This window comes from Odocoileus virginianus, chromosome 7 (assembly GCF_023699985.2).
Source record: "Odocoileus virginianus isolate 20LAN1187 ecotype Illinois chromosome 7, Ovbor_1.2, whole genome shotgun sequence".
NCBI classification, from domain to species: Eukaryota; Metazoa; Chordata; class Mammalia; order Artiodactyla; family Cervidae; genus Odocoileus; species Odocoileus virginianus.
The window spans coordinates 8,721,434-8,745,741 of record NC_069680.1 but is presented as its reverse complement, the minus strand read 5'-3'; the positions used below and the strand labels follow the sequence as shown (position 1 = coordinate 8,745,741).

Sequence of the window (24,308 nt, the reverse complement as noted above, 5' to 3'; positions counted from 1 at the left end):
AATAAGCTATTTGTTTACCTTGAAGGTTGTAACTTAATTAGAAGCTACTGGTGATGAAGAAACTGCATTTGATTTTCACAAACTTGCAACTCATAAGCCAGCCAGAGACAAAGTCAAGAAGTTTATGAGGAAATATTGATGATAATGATAAGGTCAGGCCCTTACAAAACACTCAGCTGTGAAAAAGGAGTGCAAAGAACTCTAGAACGAGTTAAGTGCCATTGTTGTTTGCTGACACACTCAGCAGTTGACATTTAACCACTGCAGGGACTATTTCAGGAAAGGGCATTCATTACTAGGCAAGTAAGCAGACACCAGGGGTGGTAACTAACTTTAGGGAAATATTTGTACCATTTACGACGGTATCAACATCCTCTAAGTGGAAAAAACTTTGTTTCAAGAGCTTAGTTTGAACAACCATCTTTAATCTTTTGTAGACTGAAGTGAACAAGGTGGACAAATTGGGGTAATATTGTCGTTATTATTATAAGAGAAAATTCAGTAGGAATATAGCTATTTTTTTTTCCTGAGCTCTATAAATATTTATTTTCCCAACCCCCCAAAAAAATATTTCATGGAATAAGGGAAATATCAAACTTTGTATTAATGACTTTGAGAAGCAACATTTGATCCTGTTAAATTTTCCTGAGAGAACATTAAATACTTTTCCCAAGTTGGATAGCAATGCTTAGAATACAATGATAAGGGCTAAGAGATGTTACTTTTCTTGGTTAAAAAAATTAAATTAATGAACTTAAGAGTCAAGCTGTCCTCTCTAGAAGTGTAAGCCCCCCTCAGTCCTCAACAGAGAACTCTTCCTACCACAGAGAGAGAGGTCTTAGTACTAGAAGGAATTACCTACAGATTCAACCCAAATGCATTAAACTTGTGTTTTAGTTCTTTTGAATCCTATCTATCCTTACTTATTCACTTTCTTGATTCCAACCAAATACAATCTTCAGAGCACTCCCTACGTCTCCTGAATTCCAGGCTTGGTCAGAGTTTTCTCGATCCTTGGCTTTCCTCCCATCACTTCTACTCCTGCTCCCGGCATCCTTTCTTCAAGAATCAGCCCTCAGGCCACCTATGGTATGAAGACCCCCACCCCTGCTCACACACTGGGGGCATGGGGGCTCCATCCAGCCTCAGGATTCCAGCAATGCACAGAGTCAGCAATCTCGTGCAGGCATTGCTTAGATTTCTGATAATACGTGGATGATCTAAACTCCTTACCTTAACTATGATCTCCCAGAGGACAGAGACCATGTAATAACACTCTGTGTACTTATTAACATATCTGGAAAATTAGCAGATAAGAGAGAAGCATATTGATGATAGAAACCCAACTTGGTACTGCCAGGTACTAGCCGTATAGCTGAGTAATGTATTTAATATGTTTGCATTTTAATACTATTCTTATACTTCCTCATCTAAATCATCTGGTCAGCTACTGTTACCTAAGAGTTGGATGCTGTAATGTACATTAAATGAAGGGGTGGATAAAGAAATGGATGAAGAAATGGGTAAAATGGGTATAAAGCCATGCATAACAATTTGTCCCAGTATTTTCCACTGAAAAGTTTTTCATTAATAGGGTAGGAAGCTGTCCTTACCACAAATGCCTGACTGGCAGAGGTGTGTGTTTCATGGCCACGAGGGCGCCACCCCAGTCTAGGAACCAGACATTGTACTCTTCATCAAAGATCTGGAACAACAACAACAACAAGGATCATAGCAACACCTTACATTTGCATGGTGCTTGAAAGTTTACAAAGTTGTTCACATATATTTTTTCATCTAGATTCTGAGCCTTCCAACAATCCTATCAAAAATTTGACGAGCAATGTCATCCCCATTTAATAGATGAAAAAGTGGGCTAGCAGAGAACAAATAACTGTCAACTGTCCCTAATCCACTCAAAGGGCATTTCCAGGGTTCCTTCCCCTAGTACTGTTCAGTATGCCACAAGAAATTCAGGCAACAAGACCCATGCTCAACTAGATAACCCAGTGGAAAACATAGCTTCAAAAAACTTTGTCATCTGAGTACGTTACTAGTCAGCTTTCTCTTCCTCATCTTTTCAAATGAGACATTTGCTGATTTATAAATGGTCTGTGTCTCATTCAGTCGTTCAGTCATGTCAGACTCTTTACGACCCCATGGACTGCAGCACGCCAGGCTTCCCTATACTTCACCATCTCCCAGAGTTTGCTCAAACTCATGTTCATTGAGTTGGTGATGTATCTTATAGTAGGGTTATAAACTTTCTAGGAACTTAAAAGACAATCCCTTTTAGACATGTAGACAGTATAGTCTACATGATAACTGAGTTCTCAGACTTAGCCACCACATCCTAAGTTTCCATGCTAGTTGAATGAAGACTTAAGTTTAGCACTTGGGGATCTTTACGCTAAATGTTCACTGGGACGCCATGCTTCCTGAGATGCAGAGTTACTCATTCTTTGATTCATTCATTTGTCCATTAGCTATCAATCCTTCCACTCACTCATTGATTTATTCGGTGATCCGTCCATCCATCTGCATAACCATTTACTAAGCACCTACCATGATGCAAGTCTCAGAGCCTTAGCTCAGACCTAACTCCACATACAGCAACACTTCTACAATTTATGACTTTTAAGTCTTTAACCTAAGACAGAAAAAATTTTTCTCTGCCAGAGAAAAAGTTATCTCCTCTAGATCTTCTAGAGAAAAGTGGAATTAGAGAATTCCTCCAGTTGTTAACCACTAATGGTGGCTCTTACAAGCTGGATGGAGAGGTTGGGATGGTGGGTTAAGTGAGACGTACTATAAAGGGTAAAAAGACATAAGCAGAGTTAAAAAGGAGGGGATAGGAGGAATGGTGTCCTCTGTAAATATGACTCAGAGAACACCATAGAGAAAAGCAAATGGACTCTTGGGCCTAAACCTTTCAATTGGTTTTCTTTCTCATATTTGCCTTTAAATGTCCACACTAGTGGTGAGCTTTCACACACAGAAGACTTAAAGATTATTGTTTTTTATATTCCAGATATAAACATAGACTCTGAGTCTGAGTTCAAAAGTGGACTCTATGAATAGAAGCACTGGATCAAAGTCTGAGAGTAAGGACTACAAGAAGATTCTCAGTACTGAGGAGAAGAAAGAAGTTATTTTTCTTCATACTATCCTCTCTAAAATATTATTCTGGCCACTTCTAACTCTTGCCCTGTCCAGCACTGCAGTGGAAGCTGGAATGCTTAGTTGTTTGGGAAAAGAGACAAGGAAACCCAAGTGGTGACAACACAAGGAAGGAGTGTTGCAGTGGCCACCTGGTCAGGTGAGCTATTTCTCCTATTCAGGGACAATATTTTGTCTGTTGTGAATTTCTGGACCAGAAGAATTTACGTTCCAGTTTCTACCCCATTTGGTACTCATAAGACAGTATCTTATATTTTGAAAGTATGTTCTTATTTATGTGTCTGTTCCTCATCCAGTTGATTCCCTTGTGGGCAGGAATCTTAATTTATTCTTTGGAGTAGGCCTTATAGTAGTTAATATAGGGGTTGTGTCTAGTATGTCCTTGGTAATTTTTTTTTTTTTTTTTGATAAGTGGTAGTAGTGAAAGTGATGGCAATGGGGGTGAAGATGATGATGTTGGTGATGGTGATAATAATCTTCACTAAGGGACCCAAACAGAAAGTTGTACAGATAGATTTCAGATAGTTTATTCATCTTCATCATTAAGACACTCAATACTCATCCTTTTTCTTCCTCAGATAGAAACCTTCTCATCTTAAAGTTTAGTAAAATGTCAACTCTTCTCGTGAAGTCTTTCCCAGTTTGCCCAAGTAGAATTAATTCCTCCCATTTCTCTGCAAGCTAATAATGACACTAAAATAATATAATCTAAACTACAGTTATTTATGGACCTATTTCCTCTATTTAATTTTGAGCTCCATGGGAAAAGGGACTCAAAAGTATTCAATGGCCTCCTCAGGTTTATACTTGACACCTAGTTGACACTGTATAAATCTGTGTTGTCCAATATAGTAGCTACATGAGACAATTTAGATTTAAATTGATTAAAATAAAATTAAAAATTTAGCTCCTCTGTCACCCTAGCCACATTTCAAGTGTGCAACAAACACAAGGGACAGTATATACACATACAGAACATTTTCCTTATTGCTGAAAGTTATATTGGACAGCACTGCAAACAAAAATGTTTGTAAAATTGAATTAATTTTTCATAGGGTCATATATCTATTAGGTTGTCTCATACTTAACTAACATTGGGCCCACATATTACTTAAGCCACCACAGACTTTCATGGCTTTGCTGGTCTTAGTATTCTGTACCCTTCACCTTGTAGATAAAGAAACAGATCTAGAACGGCAAGATCTTGCCAAGATCCCATGGCACATTAATGATTCAAAATTGTTTTATTGACTGTATCACCTCCCACAGGAATGAGAATTAGCATCTGGTAACTGTTTCATACCTATTGTTGAATGAAAGAATGAACAAACTAGGGAAACTCCAGTTCTTCTTATTCCTTGCCCAGCTCTTCCCATTTTACCCCACTGCCCATCTATTCTTCCAGCTACATTGACCAAACAGAACTGCTGCTTCAATTTTTTTTTTTTAACAAACAAAAAGTCACAATGAGCCTGAGAATCCCAAAGATAAGAGAAATATTGGCCGAATTTGCCCTAAATATCTCTTCCCTGTCCCCGAATCTCTCAGTTACCTGTCTCCATGTGTTGCCTCCATCAGAAGAGATGAACACACTGATGTCAGTATATGAGAGCTCCGGACCAATGTTGCCTAAAACAGAAGCAGATTATTTGAAAATGTCAGGCACTTTACAGATTAGTGTGCTTGGGGTTGAGGAAAGGGATAGCAGAGAGTGAAGGTTTTCCAAGTCGTTTAGGGTAGATTTATACAGCTTTTTCTTGGTCTCATATCAAAACCCCAGCAAACCTAACATGGAAAAAAACAAATAAATAATACAAGAGGGACACCTGTTTAAAAGGCAACACCCAAAGGTCAAATATTGATTGGCTTGGATCTCTTGAACTGTTCATTCTGTATACCATTAATCTCTCCAAAATTGATCTCGATGATGGCAAAGAGCAGAAGAGTAAACAACTATGCTAGTCTAGGAACATCTTCCTTCTCACATGTAATTTTATGTTAAGAAAAACTGGTGTATGTGTGAGTGTGTGTGTGTGCATATGTGTATCTGTTTCCAAGTTAAACCTGTCAAAATATTTCTTGTGTGCCAGGCTATTGAATAAACCAACAGTACAGAATATGTAGTCAAAGTGATAGAGTTTCCAGAAGAAGATGACAATATTCAGCAGACCATGGTCGTCAAGCACCTGGAGAAGGAAATGGCAACCCATTCCAGTGTTCTTGTCTGGAGGATCCCACAGAGGAGCCTGGTGGGCTACTGGGATCGCAAGACTTAGCGACTTAGCAACTGAGCCACCACCATGGTCGTCAAGCATGGTAGAAGTCACCTGGATTACACCTAGACTGCCCACAATTCCTGTCTTATTCCTTCACACCTTTTCCCTCTCCCCTTCTTTTTCTTCCATTTGCATCACCTTGTGGTTATATTTGTAAAAACAAGAAAGTAGTTAAGATTTTCTAGCCTATCCATATTGCCCAAAGTTTACCCTCAAACTCTCTGGTCCCAGAACAAATGTCCCAAACTTAAAAGTGAGCTGCTTAACAAATAATTGGACAACAGATGAATGAGGAAACATGTGATTGAATTATGTTATGACGTTGATGTGCATTTGGGGAGGTCTTTAGAAGCAGGAAAGTACCCTACATATGTAAGAATTTATCACTGAGGCTGATATTTTTTCTTTAAAAATAGCAGGAAGGGAATGTTAGCTCCCACACATCTGTAGCCTAAATAAGAGCACAATAAAAATGCAATAATGAAAATGTTAATTGAGCTCCTGACATTTAATGCTTCAAAATGAGAAATTAAAGCTAGGTTACAGCTTGTCAAGCTCACATCAGCATCAGGGAGCACACAGCTAGCCAACTTGTTTTGACACTCAAGACTTCCAAAAATAACCCTAGGGCTCAGGGCTCAGGCAGTTGGTACCAGTGGAGTGGGGAGTGGCATGGTGAACAGCTCTGAGGAGTTATGTCTAGAATCTGGAATTCGACTCTTCATATCCAGGTTTTAGAAGACACAGAAATGAAGAAAGTAAAGAGGGACAGAACAGAGAATGCCAACTTGTCCTTTAAGCATGGCCACCTGGAGCATTGTGCTAAAGATTCTGAGCCTATGTTTGGATTCAACAGAATAGATTAGTAATGGCAATCGATTAGTAATGTCTACTAAGGGTGGTAGAGAGACAGGGAGGCAGGTGTATAGTCCCCAAGAGCTAGAATTTGCCAGCCCTGTCAGGGCTTAGCATCTGTTACATCCTCTTTAGGAGCTGGTTCTGCTTATATCTTAAACCTTAAACCTCTCTTGCAAAGCTCAATGAGATTGATTTTGGAGCCATGTTGATGATGAGAATCCAAGGCTCCCAGTGAAGCCTGTTTTAGAAATATCTTGGGTCAACTGAAAGGATCCCTGAAAGAAATGTTACTGATCACAGAGACCAAAAGTCAGTTCCCAGAGGAAAGGACAGAAAAGATGTGTCCCGGATGACTTGATCTCTGAACACATTCAGTCCCTAATTGGACCTATAGGAAGGAAACCTCTGAGAGGGAGAGTCTGGATTATGGTGTGAGAGAAGGAAGATCTGGATGCTGGTTAAAGTGAAACTGGAGGAGGGCTCCCAGGGTGGCCCCAGGCCAGGTTAGAGGAAGAGGCAGCTCATCCCCCCTGGAGTGGTGTGATGGGGGGGGAAAGGGGGAGAGCCATGGAAAAGAGGGAGCTCCTCTCAACAACAGCTTAGCTGGTCAATCACAGAGGTTCTGCTGCCCATCTGGGCAGCTGTTAACAACATGCTTTTAGCCTCCTGTCCTCCCAAGGCACCTTTCTCCCAAGGCTTTATTTAGACAATCCTGGAAAAGAGAGAGAGAGACAGAAACACAAAGAGATGGGGAGAATTTTAACACGCTCTGAGGTTAGAGATGCTTCTCTCACCACAACTGATGTCCACTCAGGGTAACTAAATGGAAGAGGAAGCGGACAGTACAAATGTCACTGCAGGAAAGGAAAGCACCTCTGCGGAGGGGACGATAAACACTGTCTCTGTGTGAATACTCAGAGTGCACAGCAAGCATGCAGGGAGCCTGGAGTAGCTGTGGGGCTGGCAGGTGAGGGGGCTCAGGACTAGGTCTGGCTCAACTCGGAGGCGGAGGGAGTGTGAGTGAGGGCAGGACACCTGTTCCTCCTGCCTTCCACCTCCTCACCCATAAATCCACATCACAGGGCCATCTGCAATCACAGCAGGAAAGTGCTCTGCACACCTTAACGCCCTGGGAGGATGTACGGTCTCGATGACCAGCTTGAAATGTAAGGATACTTAGTACTCTGGTGCTTCTGCTGCTAAAAAGCAATTGCCAAACTCTCCAGACTGGAATTCCATCTGCCTTCAGAGACGGTCTCAACAGGAGTAAGAGATGAATCCCAGCAGGCACTGCCATCCATGCAGCTTCCCTGAGCCCTGGTCTCAGTGAGAGAAAGGAGGAGGCAGTGAGGAGTGAAGATGAGAGGGACCAGGGTCACTGACACCTGAAGGCAGGAGATATGCATGGATCTGGAAAAGGCTCTGGAGAGACAGGTCCATCCAGACCACTGAAGGCATCCTTGGCTAAGTTTGTAATTATTTTTCTGATAGCGAAATGACCTTCAGGGAGAACCGGTAAGCAGGGTAAAGAGAAGCTGGGAATAAGGAGACATCTGTCAGTGACCCAGTACTGGCTTTTCATGAGGATCTTGTCCCCTCTCAATGCACTATGCAAAGTTACAAGAGTTACAAAGGGGAGAGTATTAGTAAATTCTCATGCATATGGGCAAAAGAAGTTTCAGAATCCAGTCTTGAATGTCTATGTGTTTGTTAGCTCATAAAAACTTAGAGTAATTTAGAGGCCCAACCCTCCCGACTATGCTCTGAGCCCTCAGCGGGATCTTGTAGGCACCCTCTCCAGTCTCTAATTCCTACAACATCCTTACAAGGCAGGGAAAGATAACTTGATTTGCAGATGAGGAAAATAAAGCACAGAGGTTAAAGAACTTGGTCAAATTCTTAAGTCTCATAAGTGTCAGAGCTCAGCTTGGAAAGCAGGCCTACAGAGTTCCTAAGTGCATTCATTCATACTGGAGATGCACAGTGAACACACATTATTTGTGGATTCTATTGAAAGAAGTGTACAAATCATATTCTTCTGGTGCAATAAGAGCAGTCCTAAATGTCTGTAATATTAATGATGAGATTATAAAAGGTATCATGTATTGAGCATTCTATATCTCCTAGGCACTGTTTTGAACACTGGAAATCCATTGCTTTGTTTATTACTCCAATTCCATTATGTCGGTACTATTTTTCCCACTGTCAATGAAAACACCAATGTTTAGACTGGTTAAGCCACATAAGGCAATCCTGGCTACATAGATAGCATTTACATAATGATAAATTTTATTATTATTTTTTCCTTTTTTTACAATTTATTTTCATTGGAGGATAACTACTTTACAATATTGTGATGGCCTCTGCCACACATCAACATGAATCAGCCACAGGCATACATGTGTCCCCTCCCTACTGAACCCCCTGCCACCTCCCTTTCCACTCCATCCCACAGGGAACCCAAAGTCAGTGCTCTGTAACTTTTATTATCGATTACTCTTCTCCAGTGTTCCTTCCACTCCAGTCCAGGGCCTCCTGTAGGCCTGGAGGAGAGGCAAAGTATAGCAGTCCCACAGTTGGGAGGTCTAACAGGCATGGATGAGGGAGTGTGGGGGTCGCTCCCCCAGTCAGGAACATAGTACCAGAGCCTGCCTTCAACACTCACTGTGCTGGGCTCCCTGAAGCCAGTGGTGTTAAATATGGTGGATCCAGTTTCTCTGGGTGGAGAGTTGACTGAAGTATCTTCAGAAGGCTATGCTAGCTGTCACCCCAATTTGAGTGGATAGGCACTGGTGGTGTTTAAAAGTTCAGGCAGTTGAAGGGTTGGAGAAGGAAGTCGTGGCTAGCGGAGTAGTAACTCTAGGGCCTGGAGCTTCAGGTTGATGAGTTTACTCTCTCGGCAAGTCTCTGTGAATTTATCTACTTTCATTAGAAAAAACTGCCTCATACCAGAGCTCTAACTTCGAAGATTAGAGGAGGCCTGCTTTGCTTTATGCCATTAATGTATTCCTGAAAAGGTGTATGGAAATCAGATGCATGCTAATCAGAGCACTTTCCCCAGGAGACTTTCATTTTCATCTCGGAGTTGTTTTATCTTCATTTCTGATTGATGTTCAGTGGACAGTGGTTCCAACAATGCAACCTGGAGTTTTTCTGCCCTTTCCCCCAGGCCCTCAGCCAAGTGGTTAATCATGTGTAAACAAACCTTTACACGCACCAGAGACCTCCTGATTAAAAACAGCTCTGGGGTGAAACCTTTTGTAAAGAATACTCTATGCAAAGAGAAAACTACCCCAACTTATACTTGGTGAGCTAAGTTCATATATCACATTTTCTTAAAGTGAGAATTCCCTATTACAAACAATCTTTCTGATCAGTCAGCTGACTGGAAAAGGAACTCTGACCTCTAGCTGACACAGGGGACTGCCCTGTGACCTCGTGCAATGTGGCATTTACCAAGTTACAAGGTTTTGTAGCTCTTTGCCTGGGTTATTAGGTTGGCCTTGCAGTTCCAGATTCTGCCTGTTTTCTGGGATGAACGCCCACCGCTTTTATCTGATGCTCAAATGATTACAAAGAGGTCATGACATATGCCAGAAGCCCTCAGTAAGGAAGTGGCTCAGTCTTCCTTACCTGTAGCCACCACGAGCCCTGGAGCTGTCTCCTTGCTGGAGATTCTTCCCGAGGAATATGGATTTTCGGAGATCTGCAAGTGTAGGTGTAGGGAGCAGAAAGGCTAAAACGGAGAAGAAGAAAGTAGTTTCACTCCAGGGAACTCCTGACATGCATCCCTGCCCCCACCAGATATAGGGCTCCCAGGCACCAACCTTCCAGGAATAGCAAGGGTTAGATGTAAGTCACTCACTCACTTCCCCAAGAGATGACCTGGGGCAGGAGTCATCTCTCCCTGAACAGATGATAGAATCACATCAGAACCTGCCCTGAGCACCATTCATAGGCCCCTTCCTGTCCCTGCTCCCGTCACAATTGTATGCTTCCCCTCCCTTTCTCACCCCCACTCTATCTATCAAGGTCCAGTTCACGGTCAGCCTCATGAAGCCTCCTGACCACTCCTTCCTTCCCACCCACAGGATGACGCTGACCTTCTCCCATCTCTGACTGTGGCCATCACACTCTGCTTCTTGGAGCTCTGTGGGCCCCTGGGAGCAGTGGAGGGGGAAGTGAAGAGAGACTGCCTTGACCCTCAAACCTCTTCTTCAATCAGATGGTCCCTCTTTCTGCTTCATGTGTTTGGTTCCCGTTTATAATTTTACTTTGAATTTCACTTAAAATGTCTGAAGCCATTATCTGAAACTTGTATAAGTTTGTCTTCTTTACTCATTTATCCCTAGTTGAGTTTCTTTAAAAAGGATTAGGGATTGAGAGAGATGTAGACACATAATGAAAAAAAAAAACCTAAAAAAATTGTGAAATTGGGGAAAGGAGAAAACTAGATTAATAAAATAAGATGAAATCCATGGGTAAGGTTTGGGGAGGGGGGAATTCTTGCTGTGACCAGTTCTTGGACACAGGCAGGCATATGTCTCTGACCTTCCTAGTACCCCAAGCCAAAAACATGGAGCTGGACTGAAAACTACAAAAGGAAAAGGTCATGTTAATCCTATTTACCACCATACTCCCAGTTTTTAACATAATGTCTGGAATATTCAGTAAGTAGTGAAAGGCAACTTTTTTTTGCGAAGGGGAAACAATCATTTCTGGGACTGTAGAAATGTTTCTCACATATGTCCTCTTTAAGAGGGCATTGAGGGTTGTGAATTTCACTGTTAATGATCTGTCTTCCCTCTTCATTTGGAGTTGCAGCCCCTGAGAACAGAGATAACGTCTTATACATTAAATCCTCTATGTGTCTATGTCAATATCCCATATAGCTGGAACTCTGGGAATGCTGAGAGATTAACTCCTGTCCATGTGGACATACCAGCCTGCATTTCTTGGGCTTCTAAAGCAGCTTTTACTTACCTTGCCCATTTTCAAGCACTTATCAAATGGTTTCATATCAGTGTCAGCTAATAGGTATTTACCACTACTGAACTCTGCCTGGGACCCTTGGGTGCAGGCTTTCTCTTATGCTTCTTTCTCTTAACTAGAAGTTGTAGCACATAGTATACTCTCAGTAAAAGCTTGTGGAATGCAACTGAACTTTCCATCCAGATGATATGGCAGTCTGAGTCCATAGATCAATGCCCTAGGAGTTGTAGGAAATCCCTGCCCAGCACCAGGCACATTCCTAAGGTCTCTTTGGTAGAATAAAGCCCCTGATGGAGAATCCCCAGGTAAGCAGTCTGCCCTGTGGCCTCACATGAGACAGGACACTGACCAGCAGGCAGTGTACTGGGTTGCCTCTCAGGTCCACATCTGGAGCTTGCAGGAGGCGCCAATCCCTGCCTTTGTTGTACGTGATGTATGTCTTCACCTGGTCATCCACCTTCTTGTTTGCCAGGAATATCCCTTTGATACCTGCTACCTAGGAAAAAGGGTGAGAGATGGAGAACCATGTTGGGGCAAAATGTCTATAGTTTTGGAGAAGCCTAGGGAGAAATGCCCCAGGATTGTCCACAGTGTGTTGGAATACACAAGAGGAAAAGAGGAGGAGAATGTTGAGAAATGTCATATTCCACATGGTCTATAGGAGAAGTTTAAGCTCATTTCTGCTGGCCTCCACACAATCCCCCCACTCCCTCCACCCTCCTCCCACCGCAAACCAGATATTCCATCCTCCTCTTACTCATCTTCTTTGCCCCACTCTACACATCTCTGTACTTTGTTCAGAGGACTTTATACTTAATTGACTTATTTATCCTTAATTAACTACCAACATTTCCTCTGGGGTGGGAGTGGTTGATAACGACTGAAGTAGTTACTCCTAGAGAACATTTGAGATTAACCAATATATACTACTATATATAAAACAGATAAACAAGAAAGACCTGCTGCATAGCACCAAGAAGCATATTCAGTATCTTATAATAACTTATAATAACGGAAAAGAATCTGAAAAAGAATACACACATACTCATATACATATGTATAAATATATACATATATGTGTGTATATATATATACATATATATATAACTGAATCACTTTTCTGTACACCTGAAACATTGTAAATCAACTATATTTCAATAAAAATTAAAAATAAATAAAAATAGAGAACATAGGATTTTGTTCAGAAAGGGCTTGTATACAGGTTTTCAAGGCATCGAGGTATAATCTGTAATGGTGGTAAGTTGAAGTGTTCTGATTAGTAGTGAGGTAGATGTTCTCTTAATAAATTAATAAATAAGATAATTAAGGATGAAGGATCACAAAAAAATGGAAAATTCTTAAAGAGATGGGAATACTGGACCACCTGATTGGCTTCCTGAGAAATCTGCATGCAGGTCAAGAAGCAACAGCTAGAACTGGACATGGAACAACAAACTGGTTCCAAATTGGGAAAGGAGTACGTCAAGATTGTATATTGTCACCCTGCTCATTTAACTTATATGCAGAGTACATCATGTGAAATGCTAGGCTGGATGAATCACAAGCTGGAATCAAGATTGTTGGGAGAAATATCAATAACCTCAGATATGCAGATGACACCACACTTGTGGCAGAAAGCGAAGAGGAACTAAAGAGCCTCTTGATGAAAGTGAGAGGGGAGGGTGAAAAAGTTGGCTTAAAGCTCAACATTCAGAAAACTAAGATCATGGCATCCAGTCCCATCACTTCATGGCAAATAGATGGGGAAACAGTGGAAACAGTGACAGACTTTATTTTGGGGGGCTCCAAAATCACTACAGATGGTGACTGCAGCCATGAAATTAAAAGACACTTGCTCCTTGGAAGAAAAGTTATGACCAACCTAGACAGCATATTAAAAAGCAGAGGCGTTACTTTGCCAACAAAGGTCCATCTAGTCAAAGCTATGGTTTTTCCAGTAGTTATATATGGATGTGAGAGTTGGACTATAAAAAAAGCTGAGAACCAAAGAATTGATGCTTTTGAACTGTGGTGTTGGAGAAGACTCTTGAGAGTTCCTTGGGCTGCAAGAAGATCCAATCAGTCCATCCTAAAGGAAATCAGTCCTGAATATTCATTGGAAGGACTGATGTTGAAGCTGAAACTCCAATACTTTGGCCACCAGATGCGAAGAATTGACTCATTGGAAAAGACCCTGATTCTGGGAAAGATTGAAGGTGAGAGGAGAAGGGGACAACAAAGGATGAGATGGTTAGATGGCATCACCGACTCAACGGGCATGAGTTTGAGTAAACTCTGGGAGTTGCTGATGGATAGGGAGCCTGGTGTGCTGCAGTCCATAGGGTTGGAAAGAGTTGGACATGACTGACTGACTGAACTGAACTGAACTGTTTTCTGTCTCAGATGACCCAGCTTGGTGACCTGGCCCCTATCATTGGCTGTGCCACCAGTTCACTGTGGACTTTGGATAATTCTTATTTTATCTTGGGTTGCAGCCAATTGTCACTTTAAAAAAGGTGGAATAAGCCCTTCCCTTTCTTTTCCTCCGTTGGTTGGCAAAGGATACCACAGATAATGTAGACTACGCTTGCCAGAGCTCCCCGGATTGGGATTTGCATACCTTTGATATTCTGAAGGAAGAAGAGCATCACCACAACACACGTAGCTACAGAGTGAGGAGATTCATCATCCAGAAGGGTTTAAGGGTAAGCACAGATCTGACTCACTTTTATGACTCCTCTGCCCACATCTGAGCAATAAGAAGAGATATTTAGAATGACAGCAATCTATGTCAAAGGAAGATGCCCTTGACTTCCATTCAAGTTCCAAAGGAAAGGTAATTCAAATTGTTTAGATACATATAAACAAGCCTTCAGCAGGTTTTCTAGATAACACTCAGCTATCTCGAAATTTTAATTGTATTCATACTTACCCCCATTCTCTGAGGGTCTTCATGAATTGAGGTGAATTGCAGTTCTGAGAGGATCCCAGGGGGAGCAAAGGGAAAGACTTTCATAGAAGTCAGCTCTTCTGGGTTTTTTTGTTTGTTTGTTTGCTTTTTAATGACATAATTTAGCTGATGAATGAGAAGTGCTTTTATTATTAATTTTTTTAAGTAACCTGACTGGCCTTGAAAGAAAATAAAGAATGACAACCCAAATACAAAATAAATAAATAAATAAATAAAAAACGAACAGGGCATGTCTGGAGGAGAACAGACTGGGAAGGACACCACTAGGGGAATTTGACAAAGGGCCAGCGATGGAATTGATTAGAATCCGATTGTGAACAGAGGGTGGGAAAGGACAGGAGCCAGGGTGGGGTGAGGGGCGGTGGTGTCAGCGTTATGATCCTCTAGCAGTGGTACCCTCCCTGCCTTAGCTCTTCAGAGACAGGAAGGCTGTCTTCATTTCAGGAAGGCTGGTACCTCACACACTCATCCAAGGTCTATGAGGCTCTCAAATCACCTCAGTCTTTAAAACCAACTGCAAAGGTGTCTATCTCAAACCCAGTTACTGATAATTCCTCACAGGGAATGGAATCTGAGTTTCCTTAGAACCTTCTGCCTAATGGAGGCCTTTTGTTATTCTCTTTAGACACAGGGCTGGTACCTTTTCTGGTGTATTACCAGTTAATGATGCCATATCTCTCTCTCACCTAAGCCAGTTGCCCCTCTCCATCATGCACCCAGGGCCTTGCTATCTAATTTCTAGAACATAAACAGATCAGAATCAGACTCTTGTCTGTCACCCGCACCCCCTGCCTCCTAGTTCGAGGCATTCTAGCATGAATTACTAGCCACTCTCCTGCTTCTTGTGTTCTTCTGGATCAGCATGCTTGGAAAATATATGCCAGTATTACATTAGCATTTTCCCTCTAAGAACTCCACCACTCAGGCGGGTATTTTCTGCGTGCCCCACTTAATCTGAGAGCAAAATCATGAGAATGGAGACTGAAAAGATACAGAAAGGAGAGATTTTGAGGGAACCCAGATGCATCTCTGAGGGTGTTCCTCCTGTAGCTGCACATAATGCCAAAGAAATCTCAGTCTTGTCTGGGGGAAAAAAGGAACATTTTCTATTTGTATTTGGATTCTTCTAAGCTCCATCATTGTTGCTGAATTGCTTCTTGGCTCCGTCTCTTGAATAAATGGACTGCAAGTTTGGAGGGTACTTTGCTTTCTATATCCTAGGCCAATAGTTTTCAAACTTTTCAAGCACAGCCCGAGTAATGAAATACATTTCCATTGCCATCTAGTAGACCTGTGACCATATATGCATATATGTGTATACACATATGTGTATACACACACACACACACGCACACATACACACACATATCCAAAACAAAAGTTCCATGAAACACTACTTACCTTCACTACATGCAGTATAAAGAAATTGGAGAATAAGACACACATTTTAGCTTCTGCATTCAAGAAGGCATCTAGAATCTGATAAACTTAAGCATGCTGTGTCTCACTGTGGTTTGAAATCAGAAGCATAGCTGCTGCTGTTGGCCCTGAGAGCTCAAGGAGAAAGGTACCAGCTTGTGGTAGTCCCCACAGAAGAGGGTAGTATTGACACAAGATCTCAGGCCTGCACGACCCACTTTCCCCTGGGAGTCAGTCTGAGGTGCAAAGGGACACGGACAGCAGCCCCTTGGCAGAGCACTGGGTCCAGGTGGCATGCTCATCTGCCGCTCACTCCCCTGGGCCCTCAGGACAAGGAAACCGGGGTTCTGCTGAGAAAAGCAATTATCATGGTGTGCCTTGGGCTGTCCCTGGAGTTGGACCTGTGGTGAGGAGCTGAAGAAGATAAATGTCCCTGTGGAGTATATAAGTAGTTGTCCATCTGTCCAAAGAAGGGTAGTGTAAGGTCAGGATAAAGCAGTGGGTGGAGGGCAGTCACTGGACACAAGGAAAGCAATGAAACGTCAATAATATGGGCAAAGAGGCCAGAACACTAAGAGTAACTCAGAGTTTCATTTTATCCATCCAACCAAGTATAGTGAGGTCAAGATATAATTAGCCATTAGGAAATCTCAACAGAACTAATGAAGTACCATTAGGCCTCTAAAAGAATGTCTAAACACACAAGCGTGCCACACACTCCCCGTCCCCCCACCCCCACATGCACACACACACATGATAATACCAAGTGTTGGTAAAGATGTGAAGCAGTTAGAACTTGTTTTCATCTCTGGTGGAGAACAAAATGATATTGCCACATAGGAAGTGGCTTGGTGGCTTTTTATAAACATAAACACATTTTTGAGAGTCCCTTGGACTGCAAGAAGATCAAACCAGTCAATCCTAAAATAAATCAATCCTGAATATTCATTGGAAGAACTGTTGCTAAAGTTGAAGCTCCAATACTATGGCTACCTGATGTGAAAAACTGACTCATTGGGAAAGAGCCTGATGCTGGGAAAGACTGAATGCAAAAGGAGAAAGAAGCAGCAGATGATGAGATGGTTAGATGGCATCACTGACTCAGTGGACATGAATTGAAGCAAACTCTGGGAGATAGTGAAGGACAGAGGAGCCCATGGTGTTGCAAAGAGTTGGACATGACAATGACTGAACAACAACACACACACACATTGGACCTAGCAATTCTATTTCTAGGTATTTATCCATGAGAAAGAAAAACTTATGTTCACATGAATGTTTACAGAAATTTCATTCATAGTCACACAGATCTGGAAACAGCCTGAATAACCTTCAACTGGCAAATGAATGAACAAACAAGAATACACACAGGCAATGCAGCACTACACAGCAATAGAAAGAAAGGAACACCTCTTGATATTCAATAACATGGGTGGATCTCAAAATAATAAATGAAAGAAGCTAGACTCAAAAGACTCCCTACTGCACAATTTCATTCATATGAAAATGTAGAAAAGGCAAAACTGGAGGGAGAGAAATCATACCAGCTTGCCAGTGACTTTGGATGGGAGGAGAGTGATCACAAAAGGGCCATAAGAGGGAATGTTTTGGGACAATATCCTATATATCCAGTGTTCTATATCTTGATTATGGTGGTAGATGCACATACCTCTGTTAAGACTCAAAGAACCATAAAGGTTAAATTTTACTGCACATGAATTATACCTCAGTTAAAAAAAATGGATGTGAAAAAAAAATGTGTAATAGGAAGAGGCTGAACTTTTGGATCAAATGGACATAAGTTGGTTCACATATAGCTTCTCCCTTTTACTAGCTATGTGACCCGAGTCAAGTTACCAAGTTCTCTGTATCTCTGTATTCTCACAGGCATAATAGGGAATAATATCTACCACATGGAGATGCTATAATAGATAAATAAGAAAAAAAAAAAAATATATATATATATATATCATCAAGGGTTATGCTGTCCAACACCATAGCCACTAGCCCCATAGCGCTCCTGAACACTTGAAATGTGGCCAGGACTGAGAAACTGACTTTTAGTTTTATTTAATTTTAACCAATTTCAATATAAATTTAAAACTGATATTGGATTCAGTTACTGGCAAACTTCTAAATATGCTTGGAATAACCAGGGTATGTGAATCTACCTTTTCTACTGTAAATTTTATGAAATGTAAGTGCTGATGAAGTATTTATACTGAAAATTTAGCATATGAATTGAGCTGCTTGGGAAGTGTAAAATGCACCCAGGATATTGTAGACTTGGTATGACAAAAATATAAAATATTTCATTAGTAATTTTTTATGTTAAACATATACTTAAATGATAGTACTTTAGACTTTTAGTTAAATAACATATAACATTATAATTAATTTCACCTGTTTCTTTTTTACTTCTTTTTTTCTTGATTGTAAAATGCCTGTGTAGCTTGTGTTACATATTCATTCAACAAGGGCATTTAAGGAATTATTTGGTATACCACTGTTATTCTGTAAAGATTTACAAGTTGGAAAATACTGAAGAAAATGCAGCAGCTCAAATCATGTTTCCATAATACAATTGAGACTGTTGGAAATAATATTTGTTACCAGATTTATCAGTGGAGAACAACTAAGAAGAAATGTAGCTTAAATTTAGAGATATGAAAAAACAACAACAGAACTCTACATGAAAAGAATGTCATAAGAGTAATGGTGAACACATATAATGAACTACATTCATTGTCAACATCAACCTTGGATGGAATGGGCTCTGTTATCTTAAAGAAGAGATTCTTATTTGGCCTTCAAGAATTATTTTCTCCCCTGATTGTATAATTACAGCCATGACAATACTGCACTCTGAGGCAGGGAGTGGACAAGAGTCCCTCATTAGCAGTAAACTGCTCCAACAGACCAGGAAATGAACAATATTTCCCTTCAGATTTTATGGAGTTGGATGAGGTTGATCCCCATTGGTCTCTAAGGTCTCTTAGTGCCAAAGACTAGAAGGTAAATTTCTCAAATAAATTCTTACTTTCTTTGTTCCCCTTCCAATGTCAAGAAGAGGTTCACATAGAAGACAGAATGATACACCAGTAGCTTCAAGTGGCCATGGTAAGCTCAAGCCAATTCACATCTGTGTTAATTATAAGCATCTCAGACAAGGAAAAACAGATGTGATACTCTGTTACACTAGAATATAAATCTTTGAATTAACTTGGCACAGGGACTAAATCATGCATATATTTATTTGCTAGATGTAAAGAGAAAACAGAAATATAGTAGCCTGAAGAATAAATGTCAAGCTCTTTAGTCAAGCTCTTTCCTAGCATCTTTAAATTTTTATCCCCATTATTTTCCAGGGTCATCTCACATTCTAATAAAATGTACCTCTACTCATCAGACTCTGGTTCTCTTCTCACGCTGGGACTCAGGCATGCCTTACTCCCATGCTCCGATAATTCATCATTTAAACCTACTCATCTGCAAGACTCTCCAGATTCATCAAGTTAGAATTAGCTTTACTGTTACAGTAATTCTAAAACATACAGGAATTATACCTCTCATACAAATTAGACCATGATCACAACCCTATTACAGTCACGTACATCTTTCCAGTAGATGGTCTCATGCACCAGCCTCATCAAACAAAATACACTTCACAAAAGTGTGTTAATTTAAATGAAACTGAATATAAAAAGCATGCTGTTTTTTTCCAGCTGTATTACTCAAGGGCATCTAGAGTCCACAAAAATTATAGTGTCTTTGTTAACTGGCCATATGGTACACAATCTCAGTTTCGATGAGAATCTCCAGTGAAGAAAGTTAAAGTCTAATGATCCCTAGAGACCAATTAAATTGAGCTTTATCTCCAAATCACAGAATGCATATCCAGGTGCAAAACAGCATCACCCTCTAAAAATCTTCAATATGGTCATGGTCCAGATAGTGTCAGGATACAATTTATTCCCTTGGCATTAAACGCCTTTTAGAATCTGAACCCCAACTTCTTATCCAGCATTCATTCTTGTACCTAACAACCATCTATTCTACACAATTAGACTGGTTAGCTCATGGACTTAAAAATTTATACCATCTCTCTAACTCTTGGCTTATGTCATTCTTGACATTCCACATCTTCCCTTCTTCCTCCTGAGAGCAAACTTACTGATAGTCAGATTGAGAACATTGAAAACATTGAGAAAAAGAACTGGGCAGGTGCAGTGCATCCCTAACTCAACTATTTTTGGACTCTGCCTGCAAAGATCACATCCTCTGTATCACAAGGCTGTGGTGTTAGGGAGACAGGTTTCCATATGAGAGCTTTTGATTCACAGTTTCTGCCTGAGACTGGATGGATGAGTTCAATTCTGGGGAGCAGTATTACCAAGAACACCTCCTCCTTCTTGCTTTTAAAAGCAATAAAGCTGGCATCTGATCTCCTTTTGTCTCACCCTTTGCTTATCTCTATTGTTTTCACTCTTGGGCAGGAAGAAGAGGAAATTCATTTATGGACCCCTTCAGAGCCCAACAAACTAGACTGCAAGCTCCCTGAGGGGAAGGACCCTTGTCTTTCCTGCTTTCCTCATGGACTTGAATACAATACAGGGACACAATTATGAAGGAAGAACAAGGACAACAGAATTGGTTCTAAAGCAGTTACCTTGCCTGATATATCTTGCTTCTATGTGAATGCAATGACACCATGTAATTTTTTTCCCCTCAACAAGACCAACTTTAGCAAGATAAAAAAAAAAAAAAATCACATGTATCTTGGCACATTCTTCATTTTGATTCATACTCCAGAGCAGAATGTCTCCTTGTTCTAAATGACCAAGGAGTTTCAGGAACCTTTTTTTTTTTTTTTTTTTTTTTTAGGAAAAGGAACAGCACAGTGGCAAAATGCACTCTATACCATATCAGCAGAGTCTGAGAAACAGGGATTTCTCAACTAAAGGTCATCTGCAGCGACGTCTACCTCCCTTAATGGGCTCTGACCACAGGAGCATGAATAATCCTCTTACCTCTATAGGCTTACTTGTGCAAACAGGAATGGCCTCCATCCTGGGAACATTCATCCAAACCTTCCCACAGATGCGACTTACTGCACAATAACAAAGGTATAGTTCTGCCTCCTGGTGTGATTAGAGGCATGAAAATGTAAGCTTCTCAAAGCCATTTACACTCTTTAGTCATCTCTACTGGTCTTTACAACTTTAGGAAGAAATCTAGGTCATTTCCCAAGCTGGAATCTTGTTGCTAAGGGAATTATTTCAGCACTGGTCTACTTCCTAGAAAATCAGGTTATTTCTTCCCTGACATTCATGTCTCTCCTTTTCATATACTTCTATTCATCCCGTACCTTTTTGCAATCCTCCTTCTACCTTGTAAAATAATTGGGATCTTATATATTTCCATCACTGTTAGTAAATGAGCAACCAACTTAGAAACCAGAGTAGAGGATGCTGGAATTTTGACATGAGAAGCTCAGAAGAGACCATCGTAAAGCAGAAGTCCATGCGCCCATCTCTCTGTTTTGACAGCCATTCCCATTTCTTGAAGGGGAAAACTCACATGGAAGTAGCTTCTGCAAGCAACCTGCAGCTACCACCCCCAAGAGGCAACTGTGAATGAATGACCTCCGCCAGCACAATATTTATGGGTCTGATCACATTACTAGTAAATGTTGGAGATAATGAGACACGCCTACTTTGCTCAAATCAATCCATCTAGTTGAAATGGTCAGCCAAGTACTTTCACTGAGAAAGATCACATACATAGTTACTAGAAGTATAGACATGCAATATATCATTAGGGTTACTGAAACAATTAGGTTGCTTTCTTAATATAGTCTCTAAATGGAGTCACTTGGTTTCCTAGATAAATTATTCTTTAACTGGTGTGTGTGTAAATATGTATATCTATCTATCTATAAACTCAATCAAGGTGATCATATTTTAAAAAAAAGAAAATTTCAATGTTAAGTCAAGGCCAGTTCTTTCCCACACATAGGTGTTGGCATCTGGTGGCATTTTAGAGGAACCTTCACTCCTACCACTGATGTTTGCTTCTTCTCTTATAAAGTTGTTCATAAAACATGATTTTCCAAATAATTGAAAGCATATAAATAGTACTAATCCCTCCACCTAGACTTCATAGAAAGAAGCACAGATTTGAAAAGGGTACTTGAGAACACTGACATCAAATACCTTCACTCTGGCCTGCAATCATGCTATGTTTAAGACATCGATTCTAGCTACCATTTGTTGAAGGCTTATTGAGTCAACTACCACACAAGGTGCTTTACAAACATTATCCTTCTTTCTCACAATAATTTTATTAGATAGATGTTTTATCCCCATTTTATAGGTGAGGGAATTGAGGCACAGAGAAGTTAAGTCCCTTGCCCCAAATCACCACAACTGCTAAGTGCACAGCTGATATCTGAACTCAGGACTTTATGACTCCAACGCTTGCGTTCATATTGTTAGAACTCATGAAAAAGAGAGGCAGATTCAAGTGCAGGATAATGTTGGCTACATACCTCATACAATTCAATAATGATGTTTCCCACCAGACCTCGGCTGCTCTTAATGTTCTCCATGGCCAGGGTGAAGTAGATCCCACGTGTGTCTGAGATGTAGAGGTTGTACGTGTCATTCTGGTTCCATTCCTGGACCGCTGCAAACACTTGGTTCTCATTGGTACTAATGATGTGCATGTCCTGGAAGAAGATGGAAAGCCCATAAGGCAGCAGATCTCCATATCTCCTTGCCCACTGGGGCCCAGAGTAATTACCATGACTTATGAAATGGCTGAGGAAAAGCTTGAGTTATAGGCAATGTTAAACAATTCTGTGTTGGGCCAAGACTATAAAGTATGAGCTTCATGATTTCTGCTCCTTGCTAAGTGACAGTAAGATGGGTGTAAGGGGCTTTGGTGGGTATCATTTTCCATGGCTTCAAGGGATTTATCCACTTTCATTTTTATTTTTATAACTGAAAGTTGGTGTTAGTGCTAACAGAGACATACAACCTTGTATGAGGAAACCCACACATGAAAAAAAAGACAGGGCCTCTCCCTTTACTCTATCTTAATTTATGGTTTCAACACTTTTAGGATAGTGGTTTTCATGCCTTTCTTGGGAATCTTCATATGGGGATTGAAAGAAGGGTGGCCCAGAGGCACAGCCAACGGGTGGGGCTATGGGTTTCCAAATCTTTCAAACATACCAGCCCTACTTAGATTTGTTATATCACGGATTTCTGTGTAATATTTTAGGAGTAAAAGATTGAAGGGCGAGGGTGGGGGGGGGGGCTCTACTGCTAATAGAATAATAATTGAAATCCATGGACTTTAGAGGAAAGGATATTTAACCTTGAATTCAGGGTTCTGGGTCATAACAGCGTTCTACTATAAGTCAGCTGTATGATACTGGGTGTGTCAGCTTCCCTGAGCTTCCATTTTCTCACTGAACAGAGTGAAGAGGTTAAGCTACCAATAAAAACAGCTAATAATTGGGCATACTCTAAGTCATCTAAATGCATTATTTCAATTAAAAAAAATTCAAATAATTCTACAGTGGAGGTAGCATGATTATTTCCATTTTACTAAGAAATAAAATATGGCACACAGAGGTTTACCAAGCAAGATTTACTTGCTTCAGATTATATAACTCATAAGTAGTCAAACCATGGCTTGAACCACTGTGACACGACTCTAACCTAATTGTTAGCTTCTAACTAGTTGTATGAAAGTGAAAGTGAAAGTGAAGTCACTTGGAGTGTCTGGCTCTTTGCAACCCCATGGGCTGTAGCCTACCAGGCCCCTCCCTCCATGGGATTCTCCAGGCAAGAATAATGGAGTGGGTTGCCATTTCCTTCTCCAGGGGATCTTCCTGATTCAGGGATCAAACCCAGGTCTCCTGCATTGCAGGCAGACCCTCTAAACCAGAGGTTGCAAATGAATGACCCATGAAATGAATATGAATCACAATTGTTTGGTTTGACTATTATTGCTGTTGTTGTTCAGTCACTAAGTCCTATCTGACTTTTTTACAACCCCATGGATTGAAGCCAGCCAGGCTCCTCTGTCCATGGGATTTCACAGACAAAAATATGGAGTGGGCTGCCATTTCCTTCACCAGGAGATCTTCCTGACCCAGGGATTGAACCCACATCTGCTGCATCAGCAGGTGGATTCTTTACCTCTAAGCCACCAGAGAAACCCTTGGTTTGGCCAAAGCCTCTACCATATACCTGAAAATGTAATATTTTAGATTGAGTCAGTAATTATTGAAGTCTTAGCCTTGCATACCCAAAGATTCCTATCATCTGCCTTTATATATTAATGTTACCATCTTGATCCTTGAAGCCACTTTAATTTGTATTCCTAATTCTAATTGTATTTAGAAGTGACTGGATCATTTCTAAAATCATTTCTAATAGTTCAGAATTCAAAATAGTTTTCAAAACCCAGTTTGCATATGTGGCTAGGAACTGTACAAATATTATCACAAACTCAAGTCATTACCTAAATAACTTATACTGTCAGGAGGAAATGTTGACCTGGATAAACATTTGACAAAACAAGAGTAAATTTTAAAA

The 24,308-nt window shown here is 40.7% G+C and overlaps 1 protein-coding gene across 1 annotated transcript in view; it reads right to left on the bottom strand.

The window, feature by feature from the left end:
• The window catches only part of SORCS3 (sortilin related VPS10 domain containing receptor 3), a 605,369-nt gene that overhangs the window by 89,234 nt on the left and 491,827 nt on the right, over positions 1–24,308 (bottom strand). The window contains exons 9-13 of the mRNA XM_070470143.1: positions 22,247–22,426; positions 11,656–11,802; positions 9,948–10,050; positions 4,733–4,809; positions 1,614–1,705 (exon numbers count right to left, since the gene is read on the bottom strand). Coding sequence (XP_070326244.1) covers positions 1,614–1,705; positions 4,733–4,809; positions 9,948–10,050; positions 11,656–11,802; positions 22,247–22,426 — 599 coding nt within the window. The remainder of the gene's footprint in view (positions 1–1,613; positions 1,706–4,732; positions 4,810–9,947; positions 10,051–11,655; positions 11,803–22,246; positions 22,427–24,308) is intronic.